The following is a 16,362-nucleotide window of genomic DNA, read 5'->3' on the forward strand; positions in this document are numbered from 1 at the left end:
ATGGCTTTGAGTGCACTTCCAGCTGTGAACTGGAAGAGGTGCTGTCGTGAGACCAAGAACACAGACAGGGTCGTTCCCCCTCCCTTAGTGGAAGCAGGGCAGACAGGATGCAAGCAGGAGGGCCCGCCTGTCGTTCCTGTGGGTTTGGGCGAGGTCCTCAGGAAGGAGGGACCGTCCGGGTTCTCAGTCCTCATGGTCTTGTCTCACTCTCGGTCCTTTTCAGGCTCCACCCTGCAGTCCATCATCTGCTCCAACGACGCCCTCTTCTACTTCGTCTTCTTCTACCCCTTCCCCATCTTTGGCATCCTCATCATCACCATCCTGCTGGTGCGCTTCAAGAGCCGGAACTCCAGCAAGAACTCCGAGGGGAAGAACGGGGTGCCCCTGCTGTGGATCAAGGAGCCGCACCTCAACTACTCCCCCACTTGCCTGGAGCCCCCCGTGCTCAGTATCCACCCGGGAGCCATAGACTAACAAGGGCACCTAGCGGTCATCAGCCACGGAGGAGCCAAGGCTCTCCCCGCTGCCTCCTGCTCTGCACCCAACCTCTGGGGCGCTCTCGGAGAACACGCTGGGACTTGAGACGTGTTCAGAGTCGCCGATGGGTCAGAGGCCGACTGCCTGTAGGTGGCAGTCTTGGTTGCTTAGCTGTTTTCGAGCAGGCGGCACCATCTTGCCGCGTTAGGTTTCCTGTTTTAGTTTTCGGTAATGTGAGTAGCTTCCGGTGGCACGTCTACTCGCTGGTTTATATAGTATTCTCAGATAGATGTTACAGGGGTTCTTATTCTTTGTAATAGACTCTTTTTCAATGCCTTTGGTTTACCCTTTTTGGATTCCATAAGAGCGTGGCCGAATTTCTCTTAAATACAACTGATGGCCAAGGGAAGGACGAACTTTGTGGCACGGAGGAATCTCTGCCAAGATTTTCTAGGTTTTGCACACTTGAAAATGCCACCCATGGATCAAAATATACCCAAGCTTTTTTTTTTCTTTTTTTCTTTTTTTTTTTTCTTTTCCTTAACAAGACTTGAAAATGATGCATACTGTGGGCCCAATTTGTATTTTATCTTTTCCCTCAGCTGGAGTTGTTGGAACCACTTTGTAGTCAAGATGAAAGCATTGAATTTTGCTTCAAAGAACTGTGTATGTAGAAGATAAATCCTGCATAACCCCATTAGGATTAGGTAGTCCCCAGCCCAGCCTATCTGTTGGGGAGGCAATAGGCTTCCTCCCCGACCTTGCCAAAAAATAATCAAACTTGGTTGGCGAACAAGTCAGAAGCTCCAAAGAGCACACATTTTGGAAGCTAAAGTGGGCAGAGGGCTGCTTTTAGCAGCCAGGGACTTTCAGATTGATCAAAGTCCATGGCAGTCGATGATTCGTGAGAGAAGGAAATAAGGCTAGCTGTTGGCTTGCTCTTTTCTGCAAAGACAGTCTCTCACTGAGAGATGCGGGCAGGTGGGCTTCTCTTTCCAGGCGCTTTGCCAAACTCTTAAGGGAAAGTGGCCAGTGAGCCTGGAAATGGCCAGCCCTAAGCTGAACACACGGGGCCCTGGCAGCCACCGCATGCACTGTCCCAGTGGAGGGCACCAGGGCCAGCTGACAACTACGGTTCCTGAAGACTGGAACGCTGCGTGGTGGGAGAGGGGGTCCAGAGCCAGGCAGTGGAGAACAGGGAAGGGTAACTGTTTCCCTGGAGGTCTGAAGAAGACGTTTTCCTTCTTCGTCTCAGTTAGGTTTTTCTCAAAGAGGCTGATGTCTTTCCTCTTCGCCATTTGCCCTACATCTTACTGCCGTGAGGATGCCTGCCCAGGGGAGGCCCAGACGCAGCCCTTCGCAATCCGTTTGGATTACCTCATCTCAGCAGAAAGTGACCACATGCCTTTGTGTGTGGCTTTTATGCCCTTCCCTTTCTTAGATCTTGTTTGTGGTTTTAGGTGATATGGCGGTTTAACTGCCCTTTAAAGGCCACTGAGGACCACTGACACCTGTTCCTTTACACTGTGGGGCGAGATGCTTGGCTCCGAGCATCATCGGTCACGAGCGTTTCCTTCCTTTTGCTCACTCCGTGAAGATGTTTTCATGCCCTGGCTTTCCCATGTTTTGCTGGTCAAAAGTGCCACCTCCCTTCCTTGTGAACTTGCAGCTTTAATCTCAAGGGAATCCCCACTTTGGAAAAAAGCCTCTGGAAATTCCAGAACTAAGTCTAACCAGAGAGATTGCCCTGAAACCCGGTTCTGAGGCTGAACAGACTGCAGGCCTCATGGGTGCCGATCCTTATTGGGGTCTGCGGGCATGCAGGGGCCTGGGGTGCTCAGCAGGTGCTTTGTGTGTCACAGCCAAGAGGAAGCAAGGCGATGGCCCGGCCATTTTCTGAGGAGCTTACATAGCCTACCTTCTCTCCCTTCCACATCCACCAGTCCTGTCCTGTGAGATGTGTAGGCACCGCCACCTCAGTCCCACCGAAGCCTCCTGTGCTCATGCCCATTTCCTACGTGCGTCAATGGCGCAGACGAACAGAGCAGGCGCAGTGGGGAGGGAAGAAGGTGCTCTTTGGCCCCATGTCTTCATTTGAAGGGTGTGGGCTTTCAGGGGGACATTGCTGGCCCCTAATCGATAGACGGAGTCCATTCGGGAAAATGATGCGCGTTCACCGTGTCTGAATGCAAGGGTGCGGAGGGCTGGCTGGCCCTGGGACGCGTAGCGGATTTGAATTTGGATTGGCTCACAGCGGTAGAAAAGCAGGTTGCTGCACCTAAGTGAAGCGGTTCCAAGAGATTTAAAAGGGAAAAAAAAAAAGAAACTGAAGCCAGTATTTTCATAATTTGTGTGTGCGTATGTGCATTTTCTCTTGGGCCGGGGGATGCCATCAAAGGTGAGCGTTTCTGCTTCCTCTGAAAACCCCCGGGACCTTCTTTGTTCGGCCATTTGTGTGGAAATGTGGCGGCCGCTGAGTGGTAATGGCGGCCTCCAGTGGCTGGGAGACCTCATTGCAAGTTGCCGACCGGCGCTTTAGTCCTCGGAAACCCAGAGAGGAAAACGGCCGCCTGCTCTCTTGACTTAGCTATGTCTACGATGTTGCATTAATGAAAAACAACACTGTGCGAGGCCCGTTCCCGGACATGGATGTGACCACACCCGCTTTCCCCAGGGTGTTTCTGTAGCAAGTTTTCATATTCTTTTCAAACAATGGTTTCTCTGCGTTAATTGTTGAAGAAGAAAAAAAAAAAAAAAAAAAAAAAAAGATGGGGGTAAGCAAAGTACCCATGCATGATGTAGAGAGCTGTTGACTTGTTTTTGTTTGTTGTTGGTTTTTTTTTTTAAGGAAAACTATTTGTAAGACGTTGCACTAAAATGTTTTATATACACTAAAGAGACCTGTAGTAAATTATGTTGAAAATAAGGTTGTTTACATTGACTGGAGTCCACTGTTCCCCCTTTCTCCTCACTTAATCAGACCCTCGGTCTCAGGAACCATTCCCGGGGGGGCCTGAGGTTCTGCCCTCTGATATTGGCTTGCTAAGTTCAGGTTTGGTGAATTGCAGCCTTTAATATCATGCCCCGCCCCCAGCCCAAATGGTGATTAAAAAAAACACCTCTTTCTCAAGATACTGGCATCTGCTGAAAGTGTGTCATAATATATATACCCACCTACCCTGACTGTCAAGGCTCTGATGCCCCTAGGATTGGGCACTGCCCAACACCTGTGCCTGGAGGCTGCCAGGCTGCTTCGGTATCTGGCTTTCTTTCTAGGGGGCTGGGGTAGGGCTGGGGAGACAGGATGCAGTAAGAGGAAACTGCTGGAGAAGGAGAGCAGAAACGTGGGACGGCCTTCTTGGTCTCGGCAGCAAGACCACATCGTCTTCCTCAAGCTACGTAGAATCGTCCTGACCGTGAGATACGCAGCAAGTGTTTTTCCAGATGGAGGCAAGCGCAGGAGCTGAGCGGTGAGGCCGCACAGCACACCTGTCTCTGTTCCCCCTCCACAAGTCAAATGCTGGGGAGTTTGAGGGGAGCTCGCCACATCTGCAGACTGAGAAGAATGATAGAATGATTAAAGCCATCAGGGGTACACGGTTAGTCTGAACCCATCTGTAATTCTTTAAAATTCACGGAATATACAAGAGGAACTGATGGAGGTAAAAAGCAGAAGGAGGTACTTCCTTTTCTTTTTCTTCTTTTTAAAAATGCAGGCCTTCAAAAGGCCTTCATGTGAGCTTTTCCTCTGTTCCTCAGCCCCATTCACTGCATCCTTGTCAACCTCTGTAGCTTCTGGCTTGGCCAGGAGTTGAAATGTTTATCTCTTGGGTACTCACATTGGTACCATGTTAAGTCATGTGTTATTTTTGCCTAATTTTTCCCCCCAATGCTCTCTTTCTGCCGGGGAACATTTTAAAAGGGAAGCAGGGTATAAATGAGATAAAGATTACCCCTCTGTGCCCTTGGTGCAAATCTGCCCAGCATTTATATAAAACGAAGTGAATACACTTCTGCGTGGGGCAGGGACGGTTTCCATGTATGGAAGATTAGAAACAGGGTTTTGCTCTGTCTACGTCCTAAGCTTCCCGGGGGAGTTCCAAGCTTGGCAAGAAGTAGAGAGCCAGGGTACCAGAGAACGACAGGCTGGGAAGAACGGCAGCCCATCCAGCCCATCAGGAGCAGGCTGAATGAGCCGTCCTTTCTTCCTTTCCAGTCCATGATTCTCTTGCAACAGCAGATAAAACTGAATCTCTCAGCACTGGTCACAGGATGAAAAATACATCCAGCCCTCCTGGTGGTGGCCAGTCTCCAGTGTATGGATAGGCCTTTTTGCCATCTGCCTAATGCATTGCAGGTCTAGCCTTTCTGAGCCACTTTTGATTCATGAAGCCTGCTAGACCATGCATATAAGTGCTCAAAAAAAAAAAAAAAAAAAAAAAAAAAAAAACCTCGATGGATGCACAGTGTTTCTCTTAATGAAAGAGCTGGGGAGTTCCCGTTGTGGCGCAGTGGTTAGCGAATCCGACTAGGAACCATGAGGTTGCGGGTTCGGTCCCTGCCCTTGCTCAGTGGGTTAACGATCCGGCGTTGCCGTGAGCTGTGGTGTAGGTTGCAGACGTGGCTCGGATCCGAGTTGCTGTGGCTCTGGCGTAGGCCGGTGGCTACACCTCCGATTCAACCCCTAGCCTGGGAACCTCCATATGCCGCGGGAGCGGCCCAAGAAATAGCAACAACAACAACAACAACAACAGCAACGACAACAAAAAGACAAAAGACAAAAAAAAAAAAAAAAAAGAGCTGGCACTGTTTTTTGGCCAGAGGAACAGCCAACCGAGGGCAACCCAGCGAACCATTCCTTATCTGATGCCTGGAGACCATGACCTGATGAATACTAACAGTCCCAGGGGGACTAGGCAGTTCTTTCCTCGGCCCTGCTCTTGAGGGGCTTTTGCAGGCCAGTCCAAGCAGTGTGGCTGCCCATTCTGTAGGAAAGCTAAGACTGGTGTTTGCTGTGTGTTCTTGTGCAAGTCATTTACCTTCTCTGAACTTCAGTTTCCTCATCTGTAAAAGCAGGGACAGCAATACGATGAGATGAATGCAGGTAACGCACTTAACACAGGGCCTGGCTCATAGTAAGTCTTCAACAGATGTTTGCTGTTATATCAACTTCCAGCTCAAAAACTTTCAGGGGCTCCCTCGTGTCTAAAGGTCTGACCACATCCTTACCTATTCAAGTTAGCCCGAGTTCTTAGCAGCCCAGGGCAGACACTTGATCTTCTCACATTTTGTGCTACACACTGTCCCTGCCTTGTGTATCACCAATATCTACAGGTGATAGGGAATGTCTGAAGGTAGCAGGCTTTATGGTACAAGACGTTGGTCCCTGAAATTTCACAGATAGATAGCTTTTACCATTTCCTGGCTAATTTAAGAATTAATTCATGACTTTGAGTGTAGTTCGAGTGTCTTGTGTGGTTTGGGGGTCCCTACTTGAGGATGATGGCAGTGACAGCAAGATTAAAGCAGGTTTCCACTATTTCACTACTGGCAAACAGGTTAGTGTTTATTTGACAACAGAGTCCATCCAGGTCAGGAGTCCAGGTCAGGGAGAAGTTTCCTGCCCACATGGTGAGGAAGAGTTTCCAGAACAGCAACAGCTGGGCAGGGGTCATTCTGATGCTTCTCTCAGAAGGAAAGGGGGCTGACAGGAAAGCTGATGCCAGGAGCTGGTTCTGGGAGCACAGTCAGGGGGTCTGGGATCAGACGGATTTGAAGGTAGGAGTCTAGCCAATAAGACGGTGAGTCCGATGCAGCCTGGGAAGAGGGATTTGGGAAGGCCAAACAGTGAGGGAGTGAGCAGCTCGAGGGCGAGTCTGAAGTGGACATGGAGGAAGAGTAAAACAAAGAGGAAATAGAAGGGAGAAACCCAAGGCTGGAAATCGCAGCTACCGTGAGGGAGTGTGGGGTGGGGGTCAATCTTAAGGAAAGGCGGCTGCGCTTGAATGAGGGGAGTCAGGTGCTTAGGGGGGAAGAGGCCGCACGAGGTAACCGCACATTCCAGCAGGTGTCCGACGTGCCTTTGTGGTTCAGCGAGGCTGTCTCGTGCAGAGCCGTCCTAGCAGAGACGCTGGCAGGAAAAGCGAGCTCTGCGCTGCCGCGGCTGCTGGAGACGCGGAGGAAATACGGCGCTGTGGAACCTCCCTGTTCCAGCCCGGAGTTCTACTGTCACCCCCAGGAGAGTGGGGCGGAGCTCTCGGCCATCCGACACCCCCAGCTATGGGGGCCTCTTATCACGTTCCAAAAACGCCAAGGACAGGTGCGGGAGGAACGAGGATAAACCTGGTTGTAAAAACGCAAGCCACTTTTGGGGGAGGGCTCCTCTGAGCCGAGCGGGTGGAGGCGGAACAGCAGGCAAGACCGGGGTCGGACCGCGTTCTCTGGAAGGAGGAAAGACTCGCCCAAACTGGGGCGGAGCCAGGCGAGGCGAGGCGGGGCGGGGACCGGGGCGGGGACGGGGGTGGGGACGGCCCTCTTCGGCCATCGGAGGCGACGCGGAGCTGGGTCCTTGTCGCAGAGAAAGGCCGGACCGCCATGGCCTCGGGGAGAGCCCTAAGGTGGGCCGTGCGGGCCCCCGACGTGATCTTCCTGCTGCTCTGGTTGGGTGAGTGGAGGCCTTTCTGGGAAGCCCGCGGGGACCAGGCGGCGCGCGGTGTCAGTGGCCCTAGGGCTCCGGGGCCAGGTGGACGGGCGCGGCCCAAGGCGGCTGCAAGTTGGGATGGCACGGGTGGCGGGGGGCACGCAGCCGGCGCGCGGGACCTGGTGGTGGCATCCACAAGTCTCCCTAGGGTGGTCAGCAAGAAACTTGGACCGCAGGCTCTGGAGCCTGTTTGGGAAAAACAAAACGGGACCCCGGCTTGCTCTCCTGCCCTGCGCGCTTGCCTTCCTCTAGGGAGGCTTCGTAACCCGCCACCCTCACCGCGGTCCTCACTCATCCAGTCCGTATTCTTTCGGAAGAGGGGCCTTATTCTGTGTGACTCAAGGACTAAGTTACTTCCCGCCCGCGGGTCCGCCGCCCAGAAGTTGAGCGGACTTTCAGAGCTTCCGCAGCCTGTGAGCTCGTCCGGGGCGGGCCGCCCCGGGCTTCGGAAAGCGCAGTCTGCCCTCCCAGGCTTGGTGGGCCGGCTGCGGCCGAGGCCAAACCCCCCGCGCCCCGGCCGGGGGCGGAGTTTCAGAATTGGCCTGCAGCCAGAAGATGAGGGCCTCAATTGAGGATTCTCAGGTAGAGCCGCAGGTGCCCCTGGGCCCTCCCTTTCCTTCCGAACCTAAAATGACTAACTAGTAACTGTGCAGGACCTCGTTCATCCCTTTAGCACGTCTTCAGCTAAACCGTCAAGACAGCCCCGTGGACTAGGTATCTTGGTCTCCACTTTTTCCCTCCCCAACCTCATCAGTCTCTTCCCACTCAGGCCCCTGGTTAAGTCATAGCCAAACCTCCGGGGCATAGTAACAACCCCCTTACCTAGTACTTCTTTCCTTGGGATTCCCCACTGCTGGCCCCCTCGGCACGTCCACTGGATCAGCCTTCCCTTTCCACTCTGCGTTCAGCGTTTATTGGGTGCCTGTGAGGTGCACTGGCTATGGAGGACAGCCTGGGAGGGGGGTGGGAGGCTGAGATATGCTGCAAAAGTACCCACACTGAAAGACACAGAACTGAATGTTGTAAAAGCGGGAAACATAAAGTGCCGTCGGCATGCAGAGGGAAGGCAGTAGCACCTTTTGTGAAACCAAATATCTTTTGCGGAGCAAAGACTTCATGGAAGGGAGGGTACTTGAACCCGGCCTCTGGGGACAGGTGGTAAGGGGACATGCCATGATGTGGGGAAAAGATTCCAAGAGGAGGACACAAGTAAGAAAGATGCGGGAGCAGAATGTACAGGGCAACTTGGGCAGTAGAGTCATCGTGTCGCTGGAGACTTGATGTGCCCCCAAGAGCTGGAGGCCCCCACAGGGGAGCCCTGAATGTCCCCTGTGGGAGTTGGGGTTGTCTTCTGCAGGTAAAGGAGAACTCTTTCTGGGCCTGGCAGGATCAGAGCCATCCACTTAGGAAGAATAATCTGGCAGCAGTAAAGAGAAAGGATTGTAGTTGAGAGGCAAGGAGACCAGGGCAGGTACCGTTACAAGCCCGAAAGAGCTGTGAGGGTTTCATATGCCGGGGGCTGTGGGGAATAGGGAGAGCTGTGTATATATCTAAAAAAATAAATTCGTATATATGTGTGTGTGTGTATATATGTAAAAAATACATATATATGTATGTGATACATATATACATATACATATATATACACATGTATATATATGTATATGTTACAGAATCTGAATGGAGGGGGTACTATCCCCAGATGCTCTAGTCCCAGAAGGCACCTTGGTTACCACTGTCTGTCCCTGTGCTGTCGCTTCCACTGAAAACCCGATTCACCCATGAAGCCACACCTCCACTAGGAAGATTTTCTGAACAGTCTGCTTATAGTGGTCTCTCCCACCTGATTCATTTATTTATTCAGAGGTTATTTCGTTCAGCAAGTGTGAATATCACCTTCTCTGAAGAAGGCCTTGCCCTCTGGAACACTCTTGTAGCTGTGTACATGGTGAGCCCTTTGGGGGCCAAGCCCAACTTCCTAGGAAAGCTGCCTAACAGTGATTAAGCAGTATCAGGCCTCTGGTGCGATGCCTGGCCTCAGACCCTGGCCCCGCCTCTCAGGCTTAAAACTTCTCCAAGTTTCCCAACGTCTATGTGCCTCGGTGTCTTTGCCTTTGAAGCACCTCTCTCACAGGAAAAAAAAAGATAATAATACCTAGTTCGTAGAATGAGTGTGAACACAGGTCATGCAGCAAATACTGTCAACTATGCGTCAGCACCGTGAAGCTTATGTTACAGTTGGGAAGAGCGACAGAAAGAAAATAAGCCAGCAAATATGTAGTTGTTGGGCGATGGTCAACTTTTACTAATAGGGGATGAGTAGTGCAGAGGCAAGGGAAATGGAGGTGGTTAATGGTTTCTAAATTTTTTTTTTTTTTTAATTCTGGAAAATCCTTAGAAGAGTTGCGGAAACTATTGTTACACACTTTTCTCCTGGAATCATCAGTTAGTAACATTTTATCACATTTGGTTTACTTCTCTTTTTATATACACACCCCCACACCTACCCAGTTAACTTTTTTTTTTTTTTTTTTTGCTAAATTGTTTGATAATTGCAGCTCTTATGACAGCTTACCCCTAAATATTTCAACATAGGTCTTCTAAGAGCAGTGTGACTCCAGTAAGCCCTGATGCTATTGTCACAGGCAGGAAAGAAAGCATTGATAACAATACTATTTTCAGAGAGGGCCCAGAAGCCAGTCCTGGATCACACACCAGATTTGGAAGTCATGCCTCTTGATGACGTTTCATCTAAAATATCTAAACTAGGAGTTCCCGTCGGGGCGCAGTGGAAACGAATCCACCTAGCATCCGTAAGGACACAGTTTCAACCGTTGGCTTCGTTCAGTCGGTTAAGGATCTGGTATTGCTGTGAACTGTGGTGTAGCTCACAGACACAGACGGCTTGGATCCCGTGTTGCTGTTGCTATGGCTGTGGCCAGCAGCTGTAGCTCCGATTGGACCCCTAGCCTGGGAACCTCCGTATGCTGTGGGTGTGGCCCTAGAAAAGGCAAAAGATAAATAAAATATCTAAACTATTGCCAACTTTTTCTTTTCTGTTTTCTTTTTTAAGAGCTTTATATTTATGCCATTGCCATTTCTGAAGGGTCTGGATATGTTATTTTCTGAAAACGTCCCTCGATTTGGATTGCGTATTTAGATTTGGATGTAAACTTTCCTGGGCAGGACCGTCTCGTGGTCGTGCATCTCATCAGGGTGCAGTGCAGTTCCTTTGTCTCGTTATTAGAGACGTTAATGTCGATTGGTTGGTTGGTGAGATCCACCAGATTTCTCCACTGTAGAGAAGAAAACACGGGCATGTAAAGACAGGAGATTTTGTGGCTCCGTTCCAAATGACCACAATAAAATGAATGTTATCATAAAGCAAGTCGGACAAGTTTTTTGATTTCCTAGGACACTGAAAATTTCCATGTCTGCTGCACTATAGTCTATTAAGTGTGCCATAGCATTACATGAAAAAAAAGTACATACCTTAATTTTAAAATACTTTCTCACTGAAAAATGCAAACCACCATCGGACAGTGCAGAGTCGTCAGGAAACTTCAATTTGTAGAAGCAAAGCGCAATATCTGTGAAGCACAATCAAAGCACAGCACAGTAAAATGAAATGTGTCTGTAGGATGTGATTCCTTAAGTGACACATTGAGATCGTGTGAATATCCTGTTCTCCAACAATCCTTCACCCAATATTTTAGCACCCAGGGGTGAGTCTTCCCTGGGTCCCTTATCACAAAAATGCACTGAAATGTTTGTAGATGGCTGTTTTCTATCCCTATTTTTTTCTTTATACTTTATTGATAGTCTTCAGCGACAAAGAGCTTTGCCCCTGCTTTTTACATTTTTTTTTTTTTTTTTTAGTATTACTATGGACTCATGGGTATTTTTGAAGATGGTGTTCCTGTCATTATCCATTTTGATGCTCAGTGATTCCGAATTTGACAGGTGGAAACCCCTCTGAGCTTCAAAGGGTTCTTTGGCTGTGGGTCCATCAATTTTGAGCACTTCCTTAACTTGCCGGCATAGAAAGATGTTCTAGACTCATTTTGTACCTTTCCTGCCTCAGCCATGGAATCGTTAAATTCCTTTTTCCTTTTGGTGGGGTATGGTATTTAGAAATTAAGATCTGGGTGCTAGGTGGCTCAAAGCTCCTGGAATCATAGCTTCTAGGCCCTGTCGGTTTTCAGAGCTAGGAAAGAGTTTCCACAAAGTCATGCATTTATCTTGTTACCACAAAGGCTAATCCGACAATTCAGCTCATCATTCTTTCCTCCATTTCCCATTAGTATCTCCCTTCCCCACCTCGAGAATCCTATTCTTAGTAGTAGTGTATTTTCCTAATCTACATTAAACACAAACTAGTTGCGTCATTGCTATGCCAATACTACTCCCAGGCACAGCCTTTACCAAATACATTCAAGATTTCTTAGCAGTTCCTTTTCTTCCATATATCCCACTAAATGTGTAGAGAACACTGTATTTTTATTTTATTGTTTTAACCATGGTGTGCAGCAGCTTGATGTTGGAGCCCGGTTCCCAGACAAGGGCTTGCACCCAGGTTGCGGCCATGAAAGCACAAAATCCTAACTACTAGACCACCAGGGAACTCCCCAAATACTGTATTTTAAAGTTGTTTGGATTAATTCTTTTTCTTTTCTTCCGTGTGGTTATGTTATCAAGTTCATACATAATTGCAGTAATGTTTGTCAGTTTCTATTCAACTTGAGGGGTTTTCCTCCTTAGGTTTGATTTTTGAATGTATAAACTATTAACATGATTCAAATCAAAACCACGTACAGCTGGCCCTTCATATTTGTGGGTTCTGCATCTACAGATGCAATCAACTATAAATCCAAAATTTCAGAAAAAAAATTTTCAGAAAGTCCCAAAAAGCAAAACTTGAACTTGCCACATTCTGACAACTACTTAAATAGCATTTACATTGTATTAGGTATTATAAGTAATCTAGAGATCATTTAAAGTATATGATAGGATGTGCACAGGTTATATGCAAATACTGAACTATTGTATATAAGGGACTTGAACGTCATCAGATTTTCGTATCCACTGGGGTCCTGGAACGAGTTCCCTGTGGATACTGAGGGAGACTGTAAAATGTTATGCTCAGGCAGTTTCCTTGTGGTGCAGCAGGATAAGGATCCAGCATTATTTCTGCAGTGGCTCTGGTGGCTACTGTGGCTTGGGTTCCATCCCTGACCTGGGAACTGTTATATGCCATGAGTGTGGCCAAAAAAAAAAAAAAGAGAGATACATTCAGAAACTATTCCCTCCTGTGTGCTGGCTCCCCCAAAACATGTAATTTGTTTCTGTTTTATCTTTCCTGTTTTTTGGCAGATAGAAACAGATATATATGTTTTTTTCTAACTCCCTTTCTTGAACAACAGGTAACATACACTGTATTCTTTTGTACCTTGTATTTGTCAGTTAACCATGTTTGGAAAATCATTCCATAGCAGTTCAATGAGATTATCCTCATTTTTTTTTTTTTTTTTAAACAACTGCATAGTACTCTGGGATGGAGATGTGATATTTCATTCAGCCACTCTCTGGTGGTCACTGTTTGATGTCGTGTGGTCAGGGGAGGGTCTTTTTAAAAGGGTGACAGTGGAGTTAGGTAGTGATGGAGCAGCCCAGGTGACTGGGGGGCGGGGGGGGGGAGGGCGGAGGAGAGGATGGCAGCCAAAAACCCTAGACAGGCGTCAAGCATTTCAGGAATTTTGCAGAGACCACCACGCTGGAGGGTGAATAGGAAATGAAGTTGTAAAAATAGTCAGAGAGGAATCCTAGAGATAAAGTTTTGTGGGCCCTTTCTCTAAAGACTAACTTTTTTTTTTTTTTTTTTTTTTTTTTTTAACTACTAGCGAAATAGGAAGTGTCAGAGAGTGTCAGGAGTGAGAGCACGATGACTTGTGTATTTAAATGAATTAGTCTAGCTGTTGGGTGAAGACTAGTCTCTGCTGGTGAAAAAGGAGAAGCAGGGCGACCAGGAGGCTTCAGGAACAGTGACTGGTGGGATTAGTAGGAACTGACAGGGACGGGGGTGGAGGGGGTGGGGGGGTGGGGAATGGGAGATAGATAGCAAGGTGTATTTAGAAGGTCAGGATTTGACACTGGGTTTGCCTCAGTGCGGTGACATGTGGACAGGCCCTGGATAGTGCTGGGCAAGTACCAAACTCAAAAATAGGAACTGCTGGACCAGGTCATTCTTATTAGCACAGCCTACCCCATCCCGCTACTGTTGGCCTTTTAAAAATTTTTTTTATTATTTTTTCTTTTTTTTAGGGCCGCTCCTGTGGCATACGGAAGTTCCCAGGCTAGGGGCTGAATCGGAGCCACAGCTGAGGCCTACACCACAGCCATAGCAATGCTGCCAGATCCAGGCCACGTCTGCAACCTACACCACAGCTCACAGCAACGCCGGATCCTTAACCCACTGAGCGAGGTCAGGGATCAAATCTGCATCCTCGTGGATACTAGCTGGGTTCTTTTCTGCTGAGCCACAGTGGGAACTCCCTGTTGGCCTTTTATGGATTCTTATTTTTTTTTTTTTGGCTCTTTAGGGCCACACCCTAGGCATATGGAGGTTCCCAGGCCAGGGCTTGAATCAGAGCTGTAGCTGCTGGCCTCCCTCACAGCCACAGCAGCAAGGCCAGTTCCCAAGCAGCACCTAGGACCTACACCCCAGCTCACACTGGATCCTTAACTGACTGAGCTGGGCCAGGGACCAAACCTGCCTTACTAGTCAGATTTGTTTCCGCTGAGCCACGACAGGCTCTCCATGGATCCTTTATCTTGCAGGTTGTCTCCCTCCCCATAGATTTTAGATCCTCATATACACAGGAACCAAGTCACACCCTACTTCAGAAAAAGTTTCTTTCATTGTTTGCAATTGTTTTCCTATTGTTTAACAATACAGATGGTGAAATCGGGACATTAGATAATAAAGTATTTGTCAAGCATTACTCCATTTAAAATTATTATGTTACCTCGCATTATTATGTGAGACTTAGTGATATGTTCTGTCTGAATCAAGATTCAGAGAATCTTGGTGGCTCAGCACATTAAGGATCCGACATTGTCACTGCTGTGGCTCGGATCACTGCCGTGGCAAGGGTTCGATCCCTGGCCCGGAAACTCCCACACGCCATGGGTGCGGCCTAAAAAAAAAAAAAAAAAAATCAGAAACAACTAGATCGAGTGTTACAATGGACTGTACATAATAGTTGCTATGAATTAAGCACATGCTTTGTGCCAAGTGCTGTGCTTAGAGATTGAGATTTTTGTTTTCATTTATAGTTTTATAGAGACTGTTAAAGAGAAGACAAAGCTTTGGTAGATTGAGGACTTTGTCCAGGTTGACCCAGAGCACGCGGGTACCCAGGTCCATTGGACCCAAAGTCCATGCATCCCAACCCAACCCACGATGAAATGAGTAACAGCTGTAGGTGATCTCTTGTATATAGCATGTGTGTATACATGTGATTTTGCTAAAGCATATGAAATTCTACGACGGGACCATGACCACACACATAGGAGTGTATTCAGTACCGTGCTATGCCATAAGAGGGTGGGAGAGCCTTCTTTGGGCCATAGAATTCAGAATGGGGGTTTATTTATGTATCCATTTATAAACATTTTGCCATACTCCCTTTATATACCCACAATCCACTCGTAAATGCTTTGGCATAATCCCAATAACATGATAATATTTACAAAAATGATCGGCAATCTCATATCACCTGACTTCTACCCTTACTCAAGTTACCCCCATTGTCACAAGACTATCTCTTTTTAAATACCAGGATCTAAAAAATTTCACATTTTTGCATTTGTTGCTGTTCTTGTTAAATTTTGACAGATCTCTTTTGAAAGAGGCAACTACTTTTAAAGAACTCGATATAGGAATTTTATTGTCGCCTTTATCACTCTAATGCTTTTTTAATTGAGTTGTACACATTTCTTGTTCCCTTTTAAAATTGACTTACAATATTATGTTAGTTTCAAGTGTACCACATAGTGATTCAATATTTTTATGCATTACAGAATGATCACACGTCTAATTACCATAGATCACTGCAGAAAGTTACTGCAATATTATCGACTGTATTCCCTGTGCTGTACATTACATTGCCAAGAATTATTTACTTTATAATTTGAAATTGCTACCTTTAACTCTCCCTTACCTTTTTCTTTCACACATTATCCTGCTACCCACCTTCCCTCTGGCAACTCCCATTTTATTCTCTGTACCTATGAATCTGTTTTCTGTTTGTTTTGTTTTTTAGATTCCACATATAAGTAAAATCACATGCTATTTACTTCTCTGTCTCACTAATTTCACTCAGCATAATACCCTCTACACCTATCCATGTTGTTGTAAAAGGCAAGATTTCATTTTTATGGCTGAGTAATCCTCCATTGTAGGCAAATACCACATCTTCTTTATTCACTGATCTCCCACTGCATGCAGAGGTTGCATCCATATCTTGGCTATTTAAAATAATGCTGCAATGAATATTGGTATACATATTTTTTTTCCAATTAGTTTTTTGTTTTATTGGGGTAAATACGCAGAAGTGAGATTGATGAATCATATGGCAGTTTCTATTAATTTTTTGAGGAACTGCCATACCGTTGTGTATAGTGGCTGCCCCAATTTACAGTCTGACCAACAGCGCCCAAGTGTTCCCTTTTCTCCATGTCTTTGCCAACACTTGTTATTTGTTGTCTTCTTGATTATGGCCATTCTGACAAACGTGAGGTGGTATCTCATTGTGGGTATGATGTGTATTTCCCTGATGATTAGTGGGGTTGAGCATCTTTTCATGTGCCGCTTGGCCATCGGTATGTCTTCTTCGAAAAATGTCTGTTCAGATCCTCTGCCTACTTTCTAATCAGATGGTTTTGTTTTTGCTATTGAGTTGTATGAGGTCTTTGTATATTTTGGATATTAACCCCGCATCAGATATATCTCTTTTCTCATTTGGTAGCCTGCTGTTTCATTTTGTTGAAAGTTTCCCTCCTCGTGTAAAAGCTTTTTCGTTTAGTCTTCTTTGTTTAGGTTCGCTTTTGTTTCCCTTGCCTGAGGAAGCAGATCCAAAAAAAACATATTAGTAAGATTGATGTACAGAAGCTTAACTGCCTGT

The 16,362-nt window shown here is 47.2% G+C and overlaps 2 protein-coding genes across 2 annotated transcripts in view; both read left to right on the forward strand.

Annotated features, from left to right (window-relative positions):
* The window catches only part of IGSF3 (immunoglobulin superfamily member 3), a 122,390-nt gene extending 118,987 nt beyond the window's left edge, over positions 1-3,403 (forward strand). Inside the window, 1 exon segment of the mRNA XM_021089981.1 lies at positions 224-3,403. Coding sequence (XP_020945640.1) covers positions 224-474 — 251 coding nt within the window. The 3' untranslated portion in view covers positions 475-3,403.
* Positions 7,057-16,362, forward strand: part of CD58 (CD58 molecule) — a 54,203-nt gene continuing 44,897 nt past the window's right edge. Inside the window, 1 exon segment of the mRNA NM_213795.1 lies at positions 7,057-7,141. Coding sequence (NP_998960.1) covers positions 7,072-7,141 — 70 coding nt within the window. The 5' untranslated portion in view covers positions 7,057-7,071.

This window comes from Sus scrofa, chromosome 4, assembly GCF_000003025.6.
Source record: "Sus scrofa isolate TJ Tabasco breed Duroc chromosome 4, Sscrofa11.1, whole genome shotgun sequence".
Lineage (NCBI taxonomy): Eukaryota > Metazoa > Chordata > Mammalia > Artiodactyla > Suidae > Sus > Sus scrofa.